Consider the following 20113-nt stretch of genomic DNA (forward strand, 5'->3'; position numbering starts at 1 on the left):
AATTCACACCCCATGAACCGACTAGATGAGCTGCCGTCTCTAGGGGCCAACGAGAAAGTTTGCGTTGCTATTTAGAGAAGAAGCTGCTTTCTGCAACTATATGTGAACAAGAGAAGGAAGAGGAAGTATTAAGTCCCTAAACTAATTAACGAAATAAGGGGGAGGGGGGCAGGCAGGAAAACAATGATAATTAGTATGTACCCTTGGTTAACCAAATCCACACATACATTCGCTCTGTATACGCACAAACATCAGCAGCATCATAAACCGTCTCAAGTTCCAGCCATTATTCAGCTCGACATCTGCACATGTTTATGCGTCTCTCCAAACAACCTCTTGAACACCCTGCTGGAGCTGTCATTTTTTTTCTTCTCCCTATCTGGCAGATGGCAAGTCAACAATCGGCATCAACAGCAGCCGAATATCTCCCCCTCCGTCCTACCCCCCTAAACAGACACAATAATAACTTCTTTGTGCTTCCCTACAATGCAGCTGCTTAAACCATTTCGCTACAAGGCTGCTTTGCCTTAATAAAAAAAAAAAAAAAATCCCTTCTGTCAAGTCTAAAAAGCAGCATAATGTTAAGCAAGCTAAAGCCACAGCACAGCTGCAAACGGGCAGACACATTGACAGCTCCTCCCTTAACAAAGCCCTGTGAATTGAAGGGGGTTCATCTGAGGCTCACACAGTAATTAGTATAAAAAAGTCCGACAGCCTCTATTATGCTAAGGGGAAAAAAAACTGGACAGAACTGGGCTGCTGTTTTGCGTCAAGAGTTCTGCTGCAGAGTAGATAAATCATGTTGGGTTTTTTCCTCTCTTTTTAAAGACAGTAATAAGGAGGATGAGAGAAGCTAATTTGAAAACTTGGACGCAGTAATTGTACCATATGGTGAGCATTTATCCTTTTCTGAAATGCACGCTAACAGTCACTTACATGCACACTGCTTTGTTTTACAGTTGTTATTCTCCCTACCATATTCATAAAATGGATTTGAATATCTGATACTCAAGAGAAGTTGTGTGTAATTAGCAACAGAACTGCCTGGGTTTAATTTATTGGCCTCGCACTGCAATCTAGTAAATGCAAAACAAAATTAAACAATGTGTCCACTTGGTAAAATGTTTCTTCTTTAGCTCAATACAAAAGAACGACGCCGACAGGACATCGGAGTGCTGCTAAGGTAAGGTACAGTATATTCTGAAAATTCCCAAACAATAAGCTATGGCTGTTGGAACGATTTCTACGGACCCATTTCAAAGATACCAGATCACTCGGAGAATGACCTTTCATTAAGACCATCTGGTTCAATCCTGTATTTCACTGAAGCAGATGTAACTCTTCTCCGTACATATCAGTAAGTCTAGACTTAAAAGAATTCCCTTGTATGTGTTCTAAAAAATTTTTCAAGAAAATCTGTCAGTTATTAAATAGTTACTCAGTGCTATGTGCCAAGCACCATGCTAGGCACAGGGAGGAGGATATAATGTCAAAAAGTCTTCACACATCTAAAATAAAATCAGAACATAAGCTGACTTAATATTTCTGTCTACTTCAAAATTCTATAAAAACCCACCTACTATTTGAAAAAAGTCCTCAATAACAACAGGGCCCTGCTTATCAAGGTCCAATATATATCAAAGTGATATTTTTTTCTGACAAAATATTGTGTAAAAAATAATTGTAAGATGTTTTTCTCTATAATCAGAAGTAAATTCATTTCAATGCCAGCTGTGTGCCCTTAAGATCAAAATATAAAGTGTTTATCTACCTTCAATAAACTATACTCTAAAACACTGAAATACTCAACTAGAATGCATATGATCATTGAAACTTCAAGGGGAATGAAATCATAGGTCTGAATTTCTACAACTGCCATGTATCTATGAGTATTGCCCTGATTGCTATTTTGGGGATACGAAAAAGTAAAATATTTTAATGATTAGTTCAACATAGAACCTAAGAGTCCCCACTCAAGCTTGAAGTAATCTGTGACTTTAAAAATACATGTGTTGATGGTAATAATACCCCAGTACCATCCTAGAACTGTGATCCCATTGAAGAAGGGAGTTACAGTTACATAGAGAAGGAGCGGCCCCATTCAACAATTTTCTAAGCTGTCTTAGCTTAGAAGATACAAACTTTATCTTCCATTACTGGTATAGTGGCTTCTCTTTATGCTATGAATATGGGGCCCGAGGACCAATTAACCTTAACATAAAAATATCTCATTTTTGTATTCTGCTTTACAGTTTACTAAACAGTTTCAAATATTAAAATGGATCGTAAAAGCTCATTCTGACAGATCAGAATTTGGTTTGACGCTTCGTTTGGGAATTATATGGTCACTAATACATGTTTGAGTCTGTAGACTTTCAAAACAGGTGAATCTTATTATGTGAACAAGGTCATCACACTGTCTGGTGTTTAAAAATAAAAAGGACTCAATCTACAGGACGGGAAAAATAAATCTTTTGCTAAAACTGTAGTATTATAGTTTAGTAACTATCCTGGGTTAACTGAATGAGCAAAAGACATAAGAGAATAAAATCGTTTGGAAAACAGGGTCAAAGACGTGGCCATCAAATGACTGTCCTCTTCATCACGTACCAGTAAAAAGCCATTCTTTGTGGAGAAACAGGAACTTGGTTCCATTTGGGAAAATCAAGTCAAGGAAGTGTTTGTAAGCTGAAAGCTCCAGTCAGTTATAATACTTAGGATGTTGGATGCGAATATAAGATCTGAAAACCTAAGGGAACGATGAGCTTGACTTCTGCATCTGATCGTTAGTGCTTCCTAGCAAAATCCATCAACAGTTTCTAAACTACCTGAAACCATTTCTCATTATTTCAGTAACAGTGCAAAAAATCTAATTGTCCATAAAGTCCTTTCTAATAAGAAGCATTTGTCAAGAATACAGATAGTAGCTCGGAGAGAATGCTTTCTTTGTGTAATCACAGTTCTGAAGACAATACTTGCCCTAAGTGGGGGGATGGTGAGGGAGAGAAGGAAACTCAGGTAGAATAAGCGGTTAAGAAAATGTGCATAAATTACACTTGCACAACCAAAGGTACCAGTATGTCAGGTAAGCACTGTTGTTTTGATTTACCCACCGTGTATCTCCTTAAGCACTCGCATCTGACACAGAAGTACAAAAGTTGAGGTCCTCTTGTTAAATGTGAAACACTAAAGTCCTCCTAACAGGTTTATAGGGTACCAAACACAATTTATAGTGGGTGGCATACTCTTAAATACTTGCAAACAGTTGGTCAAAGGCTGTGACACAGAAAACAGCACAGCGGTCTACTGATGCCCTCACCATGATGGCCAACCTGATCCAAGACTTTGAGATTTGAGACTAACCTATGCACACGGACTTCCCCCACAGAAATAAAAGCAACATCGGTTTACAACACACTTCTCATTTCTGTAACAAAAGCAAAGCAAATAATAATAATCCCGATAGAATTTAAAATTAAGAGGGCCGAGAAGTTAAAAAACGAATGCTTGGGGCGCCTGGGTGGCACAGCGGTTAAGCGTCTGCCTTCGACTCAGGGCGTGATCCCGGCGTTATGGGATCGAGCGCCACATCAGGCTCTTCCACTAGGAGCCTGCTTCTTCCTCTCCCACTCCCCCTGCTTGTGTTCCCTCTCTCGCTGGCTGTCTCTCTCTCTGTTGAATAAATAAATAAAATCTTAAAAAAAAAACAAAAACGAGTGCTTACTTATTATTATGACGATGTAGAAATGGACAATTTCTAGAATAGTATTCCGTAGCAGGCTTCAACCAAAGATGTACCTTTGATACTTCGTCTTTAACCTTAGTGCTCTTTCAGGACTCTTTCAGATGCCGGGGGAAAGGCCCCACGGAAGCTAATGGAAGCAGAGAGTTATTTATTAGAAGAGTACAAGAACCTCATCCAAAGGAAAGAGCTATGCAGGCAGAACTTCGGCAAATTACATCTGGAAAATCGCCAGCATCACTTCTCTTCTTCTTGTTCCGGGACTGCGCACCGTCTGGTCTGGGTCTCTGTCTCTGGTCTCTCTTCTCCCTCTCTCTCTCTCCTATTCCCTCCTCCTTCCCCCAAAATGCTGCATTTGCCGTGTTCTCTCTACCGGCGAGCTCCTCAGCTTGCTCACAGGAATGTATCTCCTGCCGGCAGCCCCTCATGGCCACTCGAACGAGCTCGGGCTTCACCTCTCCGTCTCTCCGCTGCTTCAGTCTCTGGCCTCTCCGATCCCTTGAAGAAGCTCTTGGGTCAGATGCCCACTTATCAACCTGACTTGGACAGGGGTGTCTACCCCACAAACAAGAGGGGGTGAGGGTGACCTTCCCTCAGAAAAGGCTATGGACAGAGCAACAAATCACTGGCATCTCCAACACACCTAGCCATGCTGCTAAGTGTGTGTGTGTACAGGCGTGTGTGTGTGTTTCAGGAAACAGATTTCTAGTTTAGTGGATTAGTTTTAACAATTGGAAAAAAATACTAATAATTAAAGGCCTTGCGGAATAAGTCACCGAATATGTTAAAAAAAAAAAAAAGGAAAAAAAACTGACCCCAAAACGGCTTTGTGTTTTGTGTGACCACGAGACAGAACTATTAAGGGAACCAAGCAGAAGTCACCTGCATCTGTCATTCACTGTAGGCACATGAAACGGTCATGTTTTTATCCCAGTGAATAGTTTTATGCACTATATGCAAGAATAACACGAACCGTGGGGCAGAAGCATACAGTAGTCCCCCTTATTCACAGGAGATACATTCCAAAACCCCCAGTGGGGGCCTGAAACTGCAGATAGTACCGAACACTGTATGTATTATGCTTTTTCCTAATACCCCTAATACATCTAGTATACCTACATACCTATGATAAAGTTTACTTTATAAATCAGGCACAGTAAGAGACTGACAACAAGAAATAATCCACCGTGGCGGATAAAGGGCAGGTGGGGAACTACTATATAAGTGACTTGTATATTAACCATAAGACAAGGTCAGCTTGTATCACAGTCTTTTACTTAGTTATGACAGGAATTGTACACTAAGAATCTAAATGTCTTCCCAAGAAGAGTCTTGTCCAGTAGTTTTTAAACTGTGGGTCAAGATCTTTAATTTTCAAAGACTGGGCAGTATCAAAAATACTAGAAGCACTTGCTGACCATCTGACAAACAGGCAAGGTTCCAAAGGTAATTTGTCAGAGATTTAAAGCTCAGTTTATCATAGGAAAAATTTTACTAATATAAATGGTAGTCAACTCCTTCATAGAGCTCTTAGTTGAAAAAGCACTACTCAGTAGTAATCACGAGACTTAATATTTTTACAACACATCACTTTGTTTTCACTCTCATTTCATGTGATCCTCTCCTCAACTCAGGAGACAGACAGGTCAGGTATTAATATCCCCATCAGTATTCTCTGCTCCAGTAGATGGCACACAAAGAATGTTTTTTGTTCAAGAGTTTCAAAACTGTATGTACCTGACAGAAGAGAATGAGCTATTGACCTTCCTATCATTGGATGGCCGGGTATCAAAGATACAGAAGAAATCTGAGTGTAACCTTGTGCCAAATTGCTCCGTAGGTCACTGTTACCACTCAGATTCTAAGATCTGATGATTTTACAGATTAGGAAACCAAGATTTAGTGCTGGCAACGGACATGTCCATGGACTAGTTCTTTTGACTTCAAGTCCAGCAGTTCCAGTCAACCTATACATCATACAGCATATATTCTACATTATACTTGTAAGAAAAGCTGGAAACCCAAATCACTTTTAATAGCACTTCTATTTTTAAGATGCATTATAATGAGTCTAGGACATTGAATATAAAACATATCTATGGTCCACATGCATGGGAGAAGTATAAGGTAAAAAGAGAGCCATATATATATATTTTTTTTTTTGAAAAATTTATTTTAGAGAGAGTGCAGGGGGGACAGGCAGGTGGAGAAGGAGAGAGAATCCTTAGTAGACTTCACACTGGGTGTGGAGCCCGATATGGGGCTCAATCCCAGGACCCTGAAATTGTGACCTGAGCTGAAGAAAAAAGTCAGACGTTTGACCGACTATGCCACCCAGGTGCCCTAAGAGCCATATTCTCTTTATGAGGCATGCTATGCAGAGGAAGACAGAGAGGTAGCCACTGTTTCCAGAGCAATGATGCCCAAGGCCCAGGTCAGAGAGTCTCTTAGCTCTTAGCACATCTGCAGCTGAAGCAGCTGCGAACAGTGGTTAAAAACCCCCACATCTTATAGCCATTGCCACCATCGGCAAGACTGCGGACATGAGCATTCCTAAGCCAAGGACTGTACGGATTCTCTTTGCTATCGTTTCCACAAGATCCAAAACTTGGAAATATCAGGTCAATCATGTAGTATATTTCTCACTAACACATATTATTAACTCTTCATTTTTAAAGCTTTTTTAAAAAGCTGTCTAAGCCACGAATATTTCACCCATTTGCTTTTTTATTGGCTGATAAAATCCAGTTGTGAAGCACAAAAGGTTAAAAGCTATCAACTGAAAATATAAAGAATAAATGTTAGTAAAATGAATTGCTGCATGTTTTCCTTTTTAAATATTCTAATATTTTAATGTCTGAAACACAAGGTAAATTTCACCTATATTTAAGCACTGTAAAAATATGATATCCTGTATTTAACATATGCATAAAACATGGCCATAATTCAATTATTTCCATGTACCTAAGAGAATGACTCGCTCAGGAAATAATTCAAGTAATGAATCTAAGCCACAGCATGCAGACATGTAGGCTTGCAACTCCTCTGTTCAGTTAAACACGTCATTTTCTGAAGATCATGTTTTGTCAAGATATTCGTTAATGAAACCTACAATAAGCAACAACAACAACAAAAGCATAGAGAATAAGGCAATTTTTTTTTTTTTTAAACAACCAATAGTGTTTTAAAATCCTCCCCAAGGGGCACCTGTGTGGCTCAGTCAGTTAAGTGTCAGACCCTTTGATTTTGGCTCAGGTCACGATCTCACAGCTGTGAGATCACGCCCCGCAGACAACTCCACACTGAGCGTACAGTCTGCTTGGGATTCTCTCTCTCCCTCTGCCCCTCCCCCTGCTCACGCACACACGCTCTCACTCTCTCAAAATAAATAAATAAAATCTTAAAAAAAAAAAAAAAATCCTCCCCAACTCTCAGAGCTGATTTTCTTATTTTACAATGCCCCCTACTCCTCCAGCTCTCAAGGATGTCCTCCTAATACTACAACTCTGGGTTCTGAGTTGTTCCTGCCAAATCCCTAACACAGAATCCCAAATTTTCCTCCCAGTCTTCATTCTCTTCCCTTCGCTGAGTTCCACACTGACTCCTCCCTCCAATTCGAGTCATACTCAACTTCTCACTCCTCAGTTCCACTTTCTTTTCTTGACTCCCATTTCCAATGACTAACAAATGAGAATTAAATTTTAAATAAATGAAATTATTCACTCTAAGCAGTGTTGAGTTTAGTGAGCTGTTGAAAGAGATAAACCATGAGATCTCAGTGGTAAACACAACCAAAATGTATTTGGGGCTCACGTAAAGTCAAACAAATGCTCCTTATCCATGGGTGGCTCTCTTCCAGGAGTGATTCAGGGACCTAGACTCCTTCCTTCTAAGAGGCTCAGCCACCTCCTTGGCTTCATGACTGCCATTCGAAAGGACAGAAGAAAGAGGACTCCACACAGGAGATGGTTATGAGGCATGGCTGCAAGTGGCCTATCTTAATGCTGCTCATATTTCAGGGGCAAAAGTGGGCTTATGGCCATACCTAACATCAAGTCAGCTGGGAAATACACGTCTGTGTCCTGGGGTGGGGGTGAGGAATGAGGGCGTGCAAATGGATTTTGTGAATAAGTAGCAAATCTCTGCTATATTGAACATCTACTGTATAGTCTAAGTAAATTCTTACTTAACTACCTTGTATTATGAGGGACACATAAGAAATGAAAGCAACCGTTCAACTAAAAATGGTTAACGTACTAAATTTTATATATATTCACCACAAGGAAGGAAGAGAGGAAGGAAGGAAGGGGGTAAGGAGAGAAGGCAGGAAGGCAAGCAGTCTCTACCACGAAGGAACTTAAAATCTTTTTGGTAACACACACACACACACACACACACACACACACACAACAGTCAAAAAAACATATTTCACTAATAAAAAGTACTAAATCAAAGATGAGTAAGTGTCAGATATCACTAAAAGATAGTAAGTGCAATCTTCATGTGCTTGACCATATTATAGAGAGTTCTAAGGTTTTTATCCTAAATAGGGTCTCAACCTGACATGGCCTACTCGTGTTGGTCTTAAAGATGTGAGGAGGAAAAAACAGACTTGGTAATATCATAATATTGCCTTAAAACAAGAGTTGAACCAGTTAAAGAGATACTTTCCTCAAATACGAGTATCTTTTAAAATTATACACTACTAATCGACATTGAGTGTTAATGCAATTGGGGACAAATCAAAATACAATCACTACTTGTCTTTTTTTCTTTTTTAATATCTCCCTAGCTCACAGTATATGTCTTAGAAAAAATAAGCATACAAACCATTCCTTTCAAAGTATGTGCTGTAACACATTCCATTGGCAAACAGGGCTCCAAGGATAATCAAGTAGTACTCTTATAATTCTTATATCTTCTGTCTCTTATATCATGGAGAGAAAAAGAAATTAATAACCCTGTAAAATTTATTATTTCACTGTAATCCTATCCTATCCTACCTTCTTAAAGAACGTATCCATATAAAATACGCAAGAATCAAAGGCCGTCATAACGCTTGCTTTCTGTTGCTCCTGGATGAGGAACATCTGAGGTGAGATTACCCTACAAATAACTTTTTTTTCTAACATAAAACAAAAACAGACATTATGATATGCTTCCTTTTTATACCAGATTTGAATCTCTTCATACTACATTATAAAAATCTCTAAAAGAGCCAAGCATAAAATATTCCAAATAATTTCCAAACACATTTTGGAAATGAATACATTTTAATTTTACAGTCACTGAAATTTACACAGCTTAAAAGGTCACAGCAGGTGTTATGTTATTCTCATGAACAAAATGTTTAACATTAAGAACAATGCATACATTTTGACACATCTGCTGAATTCATGTTGCAAGTGTGCTTACATTTGTACTTGTTATTATAAGAGAAACATACTATAATACAAAACTTTAGGAAAAGATATATAAATGAGGCAAAAGAACTTAAATTTACTTTATAATTCCATCAAAGCAGTTCCATCTAATTTTTTTATATTTCTAAAATATATTCTATGCACGCTTTTGAATTCATGCATATGAATAAAATGCTAAGGAGAAAACAACGTAATTACCAAAATTTGTTTTACAAAAGGCATTCCCCAATCACAAGACATCTTTTCCAGTGACCATCATACTCCCAGGCCAAAGCCTTTGAATAAAGTCAGAGGACCTCACATTACACATAGAGAGTCAACACATTCTTTCCAGTGAACGAGACAAGCAGATTTCAAACTGGAGCAGCCTGGATGGGAATGCCCTGTCCAATCCCCCCCAGAAAAGGAAAAATTCTTCCTGAATGCAGAAAACTGACGTGAAGATTCATGTTTTCAACAAAATACCAACTAATTCAGAAAAAGAAATTTCATGACAAATCCTACCTCAAATATGTAACTAAAAACAAATACACTAAAGATACTTTGTCTAAGAAGTAATTAATTAATCTTTCTCCAGAAATGGATGAAAGAAATCTGGGTACTCTTTAAAAAGTATCAAGGCTACTTTTCATTTAACATTTAACGTTTTTACTTAAAATATTCAAAGTGAAACTATTGATGTGTATCTGATGTGTATCCTATTTTTTTTCAAATACTCCGTTTACAAGCAGCAATAAGGTCTGAAAGACAATTTATAGAAATGACTAGATGTTGTTAGAGTAGAAATAAACAAATCACAAACATCTGACCCAGCTCTTACCAGGTCCTTTATCAAGAAGCATTATTGCAAAGCAGCTAAAAACTCAATCCTGATATACGGAAAATGAAGTTGGCTGGCATAGGAGAGTATTTTGAAGTGCTTTCTGAATACCTCAGTCTCACACTCAAATCAGAAGCATCTGTCTGCCAACTGTCAAGATAATGTCTAGCTTAGGAGTTTTCCTGAATTCATCACTATTCATAGATGCCTGTCACTACTCAAAAAAGGGGGGGGGTTAAAAAAAAAAAAAGAAAGCCATACTTTCAAAGCTATTTTCTTTTTCTATATGTCACAGTCAAGGTAAATACAGAATTTATCAGTTTGAACCCAGCTGACTTTGACTTAACTGCCCCTCCACCTCCTTATCACCGGGTCACGTTAATACTTCCCACTTTACGTAGTTACTGAATTCAAGGATCTGATCCCTACACTCAAAGCCCCCACTTCACCATTCCTTTCACAACCAGATACAAGATAAAAGCACAATCCAGGTACCAGCCCCTAAGGAAAATGGTGCAATGACACATGGTGCAATAAAGTATTTTCACTGGCCTCTTAGTCGATGACACGACAAAGTTCAAGTTCAGTGCAGTTGTCTCTCTCAAGAACCTTCACTGAAAATTGCTTCCTACAAAATGTACACCATTTTTTCCCCAAGTCAGATACAACGAATCATACACATAAATAGTCCTCAAATTATAAAGAAATGCTATTCTGGGCCACTGTCCCAGTGCTGTGTGAGACAGGAGGTCCCGGAATGAAAAAGTCCATATACACCCAAGAAATAATGGAGACAATACGAGGCAGGGCAAAATCAAGGAAAATTGAGGGGGGGTAAAAACCACTAGAAATCAGAGAATGGTTAAGACTACTCCTCACTGAGTGCTCAGTTGTCCTATTTTCCACTTTACACAGTAACAGAATCAGTCGTCTAGATCTCTGTTTTTAGTTCTATATAAACCCACATACATCGGTGAACTATTACATGAACAAATAAGCAATCGAGATCAAAAACTGAGAATCAGGAGCGCCGGGGTGGCGCAGTCGTTAGGCATCTGCCTTCGGCTCAGGGCGTGATCCCAGCGTTCTGGGATCGAGCCCCGCATCAGGCTCCTCAGCTGGGAGCCTGCTTCTTCCTCTCCCACTCCCCCTGCTTGTGTTCCCTCTCTCGCTGGCTGTCTCTGTCAAATAAATAAATAAAATCTTAAAAAAAAAAAAAACTGAGTATCAATAAAGAAGTTAGTTTCCTTCCAAAGACATAATTTTTAAGCATAAAAATGAGGAAAAACTTTTACATAATAAAACTTACTGTATCCCAAAGTTATATTTTGACATAATTATGTGTTAAGAAACATCCTAAACTGAGCTACATTTTCTTACTGTTTTCCATCATAATTTAAACGAATAAGGCCTACATTTTAGTGTAAATATGAATTACCAGAATACTTAATGCACACGTAACCATCTTTCAGGATAGCAAACCTAGAAATCTTAATTCCAGTATCTGAAAAACTGCATTTTTTATAAGCACCACACAGGATTCAAAAGCAGGTGGAGAGGCGCCTGGGTGGCTCAGTCTGCTGGGCATCCTACTCTTGGTTTCTGCTCAGGTAATGATTTCATGGTTATGAGATCAAGCCCCACCTCGGGCTCTGCGCTCAACAGGGGGTCTACTTGAGATCCCCTCTCTCCTTCTCCCTTTGCCCCTCCCCCCTCAAATAAATAAATCTTTAAAAAATAAATAAAGATACAACGCGTGGATTTTAGAGCTCACCCTTCAAAAAATATTAACTTAAGTGCAAAATTTCTACTGGGAGATGACAGATCTTTACATTTTAAATTAAAATCCATCCTTCATTCATCAAATCACTGGTTGATGAAAACTGACAAGGTGATGGAGGGAGAAAAATAAAGAAAAGGCAACTACTGTCCTAAACTGCCCTCGTATATGGACGGGGAAAGCAGGTACACAAGGAACAAAACCATGATCATCACAATCACATAAGGAAAGTCCTGACAAGGGGCTGGCGCAGTGCCAGCAAGGAGAATTTACTTTCCCCGGGGCACAGGGGAAACGGGGCAGTGTTGACAGTGGAGCCAACCTTGAAGGACTCAGCACCCGACCAGAGTGCGCCAAGTCCGCAAGTCCCCGTCGCCGGGGGTGTACATGTGAAGACTTGACCCTCGGAGGTACTGAACCCTCTACATCCGATGTCCTTGCCCTACTCTGAGAAAGTTCAGTTTACAACGAGCTGAGCCGCGGAGCCGCAGTAAGAGACCGAAACAGTAACTAGTAATGAAACAGAGCAACTGTAACAATAAACTACAGTAAGAGTTCTGCAAACATGGTCTCTCTCTCTCTCCTTCCTGTAATGATGTGAGATGTGACGTGAGATGAGAAAATGCCTACGGGACCAGATGAAGTGCGCCGAATGACGTCTACTGCAGCGGGAGGCTACTGTTCACCTTCCAACAAAGTTCAGGAGCAGGATCACCAGCTTCACAACTGCGGGAATCAGAAACCATGGAAAGCAAAACTATGGATAAGGGGGTACTGCTGTACCCCGGGAGGGAAAAGTGCTACCTGCAAAGGTGCAGGAAAGAGAAATCACATGTGCTCTCCCAGCTGGAGAGCAGGGTAGCTGATCTCAGCTGTTCTTCTGTCTCTACTTCAGGGATCAGAACAGTATAATCCAGCAAGAACGATCCTCGCTGCACAGTGACTGGCGAGGGCCGGGAGCAGGGACACGGAGCACAGAAATTACGTCCTCCATGGCAACTGAGTAAAGGAGAATAACACGTGTCTTTCCTTCTAAAGGCTACTTTGCCTCTTTCAATATACAGCTCAAATATATGTAATTCTCCCAAAACATCACTGCCAAGAAAAATAAGTGAAAAAAGTAATGTCTTATGAGATTCGAGTATATTAATGAAAAGGTGTGATTATGTGCATTCGACTCATCTACCAAGCACTTAGTGGAAGACCGGAAGGCTACTGCCTTTTTTAAAAGGTTACTACTGCTCATAAAGGCCTAACACAGGGCAGATTTGGAATTTAACGCCTCCAACATTAATGTGTCATTATGCTGGTGGGTGCCAATGTCTGATGACTCTGCTACTGAGCGCTATAACAGATCTGAAGTTTGATCCATCTAGGGTTCCAGCCGTGAGATAACCTTCTCCCCCGTGTGAAGACCATATCCACTTTAATCATTTATGAAAAGTAGATAATAAAAGAACAAGACTGATTAGTTTTGTGTTCAAGGACACTTAAGTGAATCCCAGTGATAACATCTAGAAAAATTCCCTGGATAAAGTCAGATTTTTTAAAATCTACCGAAAAAAGCAGGGTCAGTACCATTTGACCTACCTTCCAGATGTAAAAAAAAACCTATTTTAACATATAAGGTGAACTCAACTAACAGAGAGAATCTAAACCTAAGAACATAGTAAATATTTAATATGGTCTTTGACCAATATCTAAGCTTGACTTTTATGATAACTCGTAACAGTAATTTCTCAAAATAACACAACAATTTTCATGAAAAACTTCATAGTTACTCAACTTGTCAACCAATACTCTCTCAACACAAGAGAAAGTTCTTTACGGACAAGTGCTCAGTCCCATGGCCATATGAGAGTGGTCAAAACAACATTAAGAAAAAAAAAATGGACCAAGGGTGTAAGATACAAAATTCTAAATGGGTCAGAATGCACAAATTCAGTGTCAAATGTGTCTTCTTTTATGGTTTGTGCTGCCCTTAAAAACCAAAGCATCTTCATGAAAAAGCAGGTGATTTGGTAGAGCTGGGGACAGAGCGCAAAAAGGAATTCATTTTACCCAAACACCTGGCATCCTTCAACAAATCTATCCATACCAAATCGAAATAAGGCAGATAAACTTCTGCCAATCCCATCCTCTCTAAGCAGGTGCACCGGTGACCCCGCCAGCGCTCCCTGCCTGAGCCGAGGGGAGAGATGTCAGCACCAAGGTAAAACCTGCTCCCGCCGTGGGCCCCACTCAGTCCTTCAACAGATTCCTTCCACACTCAGGTTAGGACAGAAAATGTGCAATTCACACAAGTATAAGTGTTTCTGGTGAATGTGAACACATTAACATTTAAAAGGAGCCCAACCTATAGGATACACACTGAGACTGAACACACACCACGGTCAAACACAGGACAAGGCAGCTCAACCGGACATCTGTTATGGAAGGAAAAGTAAAGGGCAGACTACGGACAACATTTCATCCTGGAGTCAGTCTTCATAAATCAGCCTACAATATCAAAGGTTTATTATTGTAAGGATTCGCCCTTATTTGCAATTTATAGTTTGAAACATGCACAGTTGAAAACTCTAGTCTTCTTGAAACAATACCTTAGGGGTTAGGACTCACGACACCAAGTTTCACATCCTCTTGGTCTATAGGAAAGGAACCTCGACCCTCACATTTCAAAGTATTTCTAGTTAAAAAAAAAAAAAAAAAGACCCAAGAAAATGAAGCATCATAAATATTCTATCAACATCAACTCTAAAATTAAATATTTAGATCTAAACCTGACCTGAGTTAAAATAATAATAATAAAAATAAGAGCATTATCATACTTATTTGATGGATACTTATAAAATGTTGACATTTTATAAGAATCGACCTTGGGGCACTCAGCTACATTTCTCTAAACTAAATCATCAATACAAAAGCTTAAAGCAAAATGTTGTAATCCTATGACATTAGTAAAGCCTAAGAGATACTGAAGACTGGAACTATCTACTCCCTAGACAACTGACTGTGCCCATTAACAGGGTGTGCTTCACTGTTCCAGGAGACCTTGGCCCAGGCACAGGGTCGGACTGCTCATTACGGCCTATTGTGAAACACTCATCCACTACTCCATGGAAAGTATCAAGTGTTTGGTCTCTCAGGTTTTTTTTCAATTCTTTACCGCTGTACGATGTGTTGTACACACACACACACACACACACACACACACACACTGTACGAACCTACCTTAAACCAAACGTTGCTCCTCAATACATACCAACCTTGCCTTCTTCCTTCCAAGACACACTAAGGCTCTAGCCAGCACGTGTCCCGCACGGCAGTAAGTAATAAACTCAGTTTTGTCTCATCGGTGCATTGTGAGCAAGATATTTGGAAAGCCAGCATTTGATACTATGCCAATTACATATTTTAATTATTTCAGGTAAAAAATTTAAAGGGTTTTTGAAAACTTTTAGCTTCCTAATGCAGCCCAGGAGCCGTTGTGAATTTGAATTATGAAACTTGTTTTACCTAAAACTTGACAAGAACAGTGAGGACTAGACAGGCAATCACGATGTTCTTTCAGAAAAACTATTCTGGTCATATGTTGTCAGTTCTTCAAGGTGTCAAAGAAAACCTCAGACAACAAAATCTTAGATCTTTCTAAGATTAATGAGTTTAAAGCACATTATCCTTAAAGTTACAAACCCATTTATAATCCACAGACTTTAAGGCAGGAGTCAAATGCCAGACTTCCTGGGAAAGGAAGCGAGTTCTTAGGGAGAAAAGCACCTAAGAAGTCCAGGCTTCTTTACAGAAAGAGCCTCAGGTGGAGGCACAAGGCCTTCTGATCATCCAGGCCTCGGGCAGAGTTTCAAAAGCCAATGAAAAAGGGAATGGCCAATGAGTTAGAAGAAGCAAAGATGAGAAAGTGTTTTAAGAAGGATCAGTTGCTGACTGTGCTGAATGACATTAAGAAGTAGAAGAGGAGGGGCGCCTGGGTGGCGCAGTCGTTAAGCATCTGCCTTCCGCTCAGGGCGTGATCCCAGCGTTCTGGGATCGAGCCCCACATCAGGCTCCTCTGCTGGGAGCCTGCTTCTTCCTCTCCCACTCCCCCTGCTTGTGTTCCCTCTCTCGCTGGCTGTCTCTGTTAAATAAATAAATAAAATCTTTAAAAAAAAAAAAGTAGAAGAGGAGCCAAAAAAAATGTCCAATAGATTGGGAAACACAGACATCATTCGTGATTCTGACAAGAGCCTTTTCAGGGAAGTAGTAAGAAATTTAAGTAGCCTGAAGTGGTCTACAAAGTAGAACGGTAACCACGAGGCGAGAGCCCAGGCTGGCAATACAAAGTATTCAAGAAACCGCATTAAAAGGGGAAGCAGAAATAGAGGTGGGAGCTGGAATGGGTGGCAGGTGTCAAGGGAGGGCCTTTCTTTTTCAGATGGAAGGTACATGATCGTGAGGACGAGGACGGAAGGGGGTCGTTCTGTGATGTGAAAGAGGGATGACAGAATTGAGAGGTCTCGGAGAAGATGAAAAGGGATGGAACCCAAAGAACAAGGGAAAAGAACAGCAACTGCGTTGAGCTTACATGTCAGAATATGGCAGGAATACAAACCAGTACCTTTCCAGATCAAGCACTTTATACATTACAAAGAGCCATAAAAATAACTTTATCTTTGAGCCAGTAATTCCACTTGTAAAATTCTATCTAAAAAAAAAATACAGGAATGATCTTAACTATGTAATGATTAAGGACAACTATTACATTATGATATAAAATGCTTATGAAAAGCCCTTAACAACATGGGAAAATGTTTATAGTGTTAAAAGAAAAAAGGATATAAAATGCCAAATGTTGGATTTCAAGTACATACAAATATGTGTATAGATAAAAGATGAAAGAAACACAAAATATAATTAACTTAACTTTGGGGATAGTAAAGATTATAATTTTTTAAAGATTTTATTTCTTTATTTGAGAGAGCAAGAGAGAGCACAAGCAGGGGGAGCAGCAGAGGGAGAAGCAGCTCCCCACTGAGCAGGGAGCAGGACGTGGGGCTCGATCCATGACCCTGAGATCATGACCTGAGCCGAAGGCAGACGCTTCACCAACGGAGCCACCCAGGCGGCCCTGAATGGGTCATTTTAAATAGCAGAATGAAACCATTTGTTTTCACCTTGTCTCGATTTTCAGTGCCTCCCTCTCTACGGACTCCGTCCTAATGTCATTACCTACTTACGTCTCAGAAGCGTCCTTGGGTTATTTTGTATGTAAGGCCACCACCTGTGTGCCGCCAGCTGGGCGCCAACAGCAGCGCAGCACAAGCCCGAGCAAGAGCAGAGCAGCGCACCGCCCACTGACTGGACACAGCGCTCCAGGCCGCCCACACCTTTAAGTTCAACGGCGTGACGGGATCACCAACGATCAAAGCCACAGAGAACGGTCTCCAAGAATGTAGAGAACATTTGCTCTGCTACAGCAGCAAGAACAGAGGGGCACGAGAAGAGGGAAAGAAGAGCCACGGGACCCTTCTCGAATGATCTACGTCAGGAGAGAGTGGTGACAACCGTGAGCCGAAGCTTCCCCCGAGCGGCGTCCACGCCGGCCTCCAGCAAGGAAGCAGGTAGCCACAGACTTGGAGACTCGCAGCCACAGGTGTTTAAAAGTCGGGATAGAGAAATTATTATTTACCGCCCCCCTTTCAGGCAAGAAGAGTGTTCTGTGAGGAAAAAGAGAAAGAAGACGGCAGCAGAAGTGGACGCTGAAACCTGCTCCAGAATCTCAGCTCAAGGAAGGATCACGTGTATAAACCCGGGGTTCACCCCTCGTTTCCGAGTCTTTCAAGTCCGAAAGCTCTGGGTTATAATTTCTGCCCCTGTTTGCTCTCTGTGCAACCCTGGACCACTTACTTCACATCTTACATCATAGTTCAGGATCCTTCTATATCATTTCAAGAGTGTAACACTCCGCCTGTGGAGCGATTAAGAGGATGAAATGAAATAAAATACAGAAAACATCTAGAGACAAGCCTGACACATAATTATAGTTTTCAAATTTTCGGTTTTCTTCTCCAACTTCATTCACCACCTTCACACATGTCTGTGATCTATTTCATATGCTTTGTTGTGTACGTACACATGTTCTTCCTAAACAGATTTAGCTTCACCTTAACAATACTACCTACCAGGAGGCTGACTATGAGGAAGGACAATGGCCACATTGCATGTGACAACAGGACTCTGTCCCCCAACCTCTACCACCAGCCCGGGGAGACGAAATCACGAGGTCTGCAGCAATCTGCTCAGAACAGTCAAGACTTGGCCAATTCCCAAATCTCTGCCCCTGCATCCAGCTGCCACCAACCAGAAAAAGCTAAATATCCTCCCCAACCAATCACGGAAGATGCCCACCTCCCCACGCCAACAACCGCCCACCAGGGCTCACCTGAAGCCTTCCCTGTTCTTACTATGAAGCTGTCCTACTCTTCGACCTGCCATTGAGTCCCAGGTAAGCTAAGGTGGCTGACTTCCTACGCTATGCTAACTCTGAGTAAACGGTCTCTGTTCTCATGTGGGGCTAGACTGTGGATTTCCACACCAGGATAGACTAGTCGCGTTCTACTATATAAAAATAAATATTTAATATTTATTATTGGGCATCACCTAAAATAATCTTCAACTGTCACACTTTGGGAAATGCTGCACTTGGGTTGTATAGACGGGACTGCCAACCACCTGTAGGAGTCCCATGCAGGTCAACAAACTATGATCTCCTGGGGACATAAAGTTAACAAGCTTCCTTTCTAATCTATTTAAAAAGCATCTCCTTTTTTAATACTTCTAAATCAAAATCTCTGAAGTCTGATGGCACTACCAGAATATTCTGTGCAGGGAGGAAAGCCTCCATCAGACCTCTAGAACGCTAGGTTAGTGAGTGAGCACCTGTCCACTACTTTACAGAGATCAGGCAGGGAAGCCTGCGTGGCGTTGAGTGTGGCAGGGAGCAGGAAAGGAAAACTGTTACCACGGACTAACAGCTTCCACGGAAGTCCATCTGCAAGGCCGGAGACCCGTGTCTGCGCCCGTAGTTCAAGACACAAAGTCAGAGGTCTAACTATGCCTACAACAATGGGATGCTAGAACATTAGAAGATGAGAGAACGTATTCCGTTTCTCTGCTTACAGGGAAGATCGGTTCGTCTTCAACTTGCCTTTTTCCTAATTGGCCTAAACACGCTCCAGTGTGGATTGAGTTTAGCCATCCAATAAGCTTAAGTACTTCTCAATCTCTGAAATTACTCCATCTGTCAAATACGTTCTTAAATAATGACCCCAAACTCTAGTTGGTCTACAAATTTGCAACACTACCCCTCTGGGGTAACTTTAAAGAACTGTTGTATAACTGACAGTGGTTCCTTTCAAAAGAACAAGACGAGCCTGTGTACTGAAAAATAAAAACTCAAGTTCAGGAAAATCATAAATACCAATGAACAAACAAGTACCCTCAAAGCTAGATGGTAACACTATTGTTATGTGCTCTTGCCAATCAGCATTGTTATGGCTTGACAAAGAATCCAGTGCACCAGACTGTAGCTAATTATGTATATTCAAGTGATTAGCAAGCACTTGTTGCCTCTTTCACACCACCCTCCAAACAGCAGCCTTTGAGAGGAGAATAGACTGCAAATGTATTGAGAGAACACTGTTAATCCTTTGGGGAGAACGTAAATGTAAACAGGACGACTCTACATCAAGGTGCTTTGACAACAACAATCATCTGCATAAACACATGCTCAACAACAAACAGGTGTTCTATTTCACAACTCGCACCCATTTGATGCTTTCAAGTAAGCATTATGCACAAACTGTTAGAAGTACTTTGAAACCAGCTGCAATTACTATAATTAGCTGCTTTCCTACACTTTGTTTCCTTTTACCTGTTCAGTACTGAGCTATGCCAGCTCACACACCCTAAGTGACCAACGTTTCAGGGCTTTCACTCTGAAGTATAGAAAGAGGAGAGATGAGGGTCAACTTCAACTAATTTAACTGGAACCTTCTGTAAAACACCCTAACCAAAAATACTAAAGCAAAACTCAAACTTTTATTTTAAAGCTACATTAATGAGACAAGAGATAGTGCTTTTTCAAAAGCTGTTCATAGTTTTGACTCAGAAGAGACCCAAATTACTGTAGTATTGAAAAATGGAAGTGAGTCAGGGGAAGTACTCTAAAGTCCGTCAGTTAAAGACTAAGTAAAACGCAGAGCCATTTATTCAAACAGAATACTACACAACAGTTAAAAGGCACGACTGAGGACGGCCATAGTGCTAACCGCGCAGTATGGACAGAGCGCACA

The 20113-nt window shown here is 40.6% G+C and overlaps 1 protein-coding gene across 6 annotated transcripts in view; it reads right to left on the bottom strand.

Annotated features, from left to right (window-relative positions):
• The window catches only part of AKT3 (AKT serine/threonine kinase 3), a 304406-nt gene that overhangs the window by 189625 nt on the left and 94668 nt on the right, over positions 1-20113 (bottom strand). Inside the window, exons 1-2 of one of the 6 annotated variants that reach the window (XM_044388011.3) lie at positions 8573-8661; positions 3725-3872 (exon numbers count right to left, since the gene is read on the bottom strand). The exons of 4 other annotated variants lie outside the window; for them this stretch is intronic. Coding sequence is in view for 1 of the 2 variants with exons in the window: in XM_048225159.2 (XP_048081116.1) it covers positions 8573-8603 (31 nt within the window). In the remaining variant the exon portion in view is untranslated. Of the gene's footprint in view, positions 1-3724; positions 3873-8572; positions 8670-20113 lie in introns of those variants that run through there. One more of the 6 variants, XM_048225159.2, reaches the window with a different exon arrangement.

This window comes from Ursus arctos, unplaced genomic scaffold (genome assembly GCF_023065955.2).
Source record: "Ursus arctos isolate Adak ecotype North America unplaced genomic scaffold, UrsArc2.0 scaffold_2, whole genome shotgun sequence".
Classification (NCBI taxonomy): Eukaryota; Metazoa; Chordata; class Mammalia; order Carnivora; family Ursidae; genus Ursus; species Ursus arctos.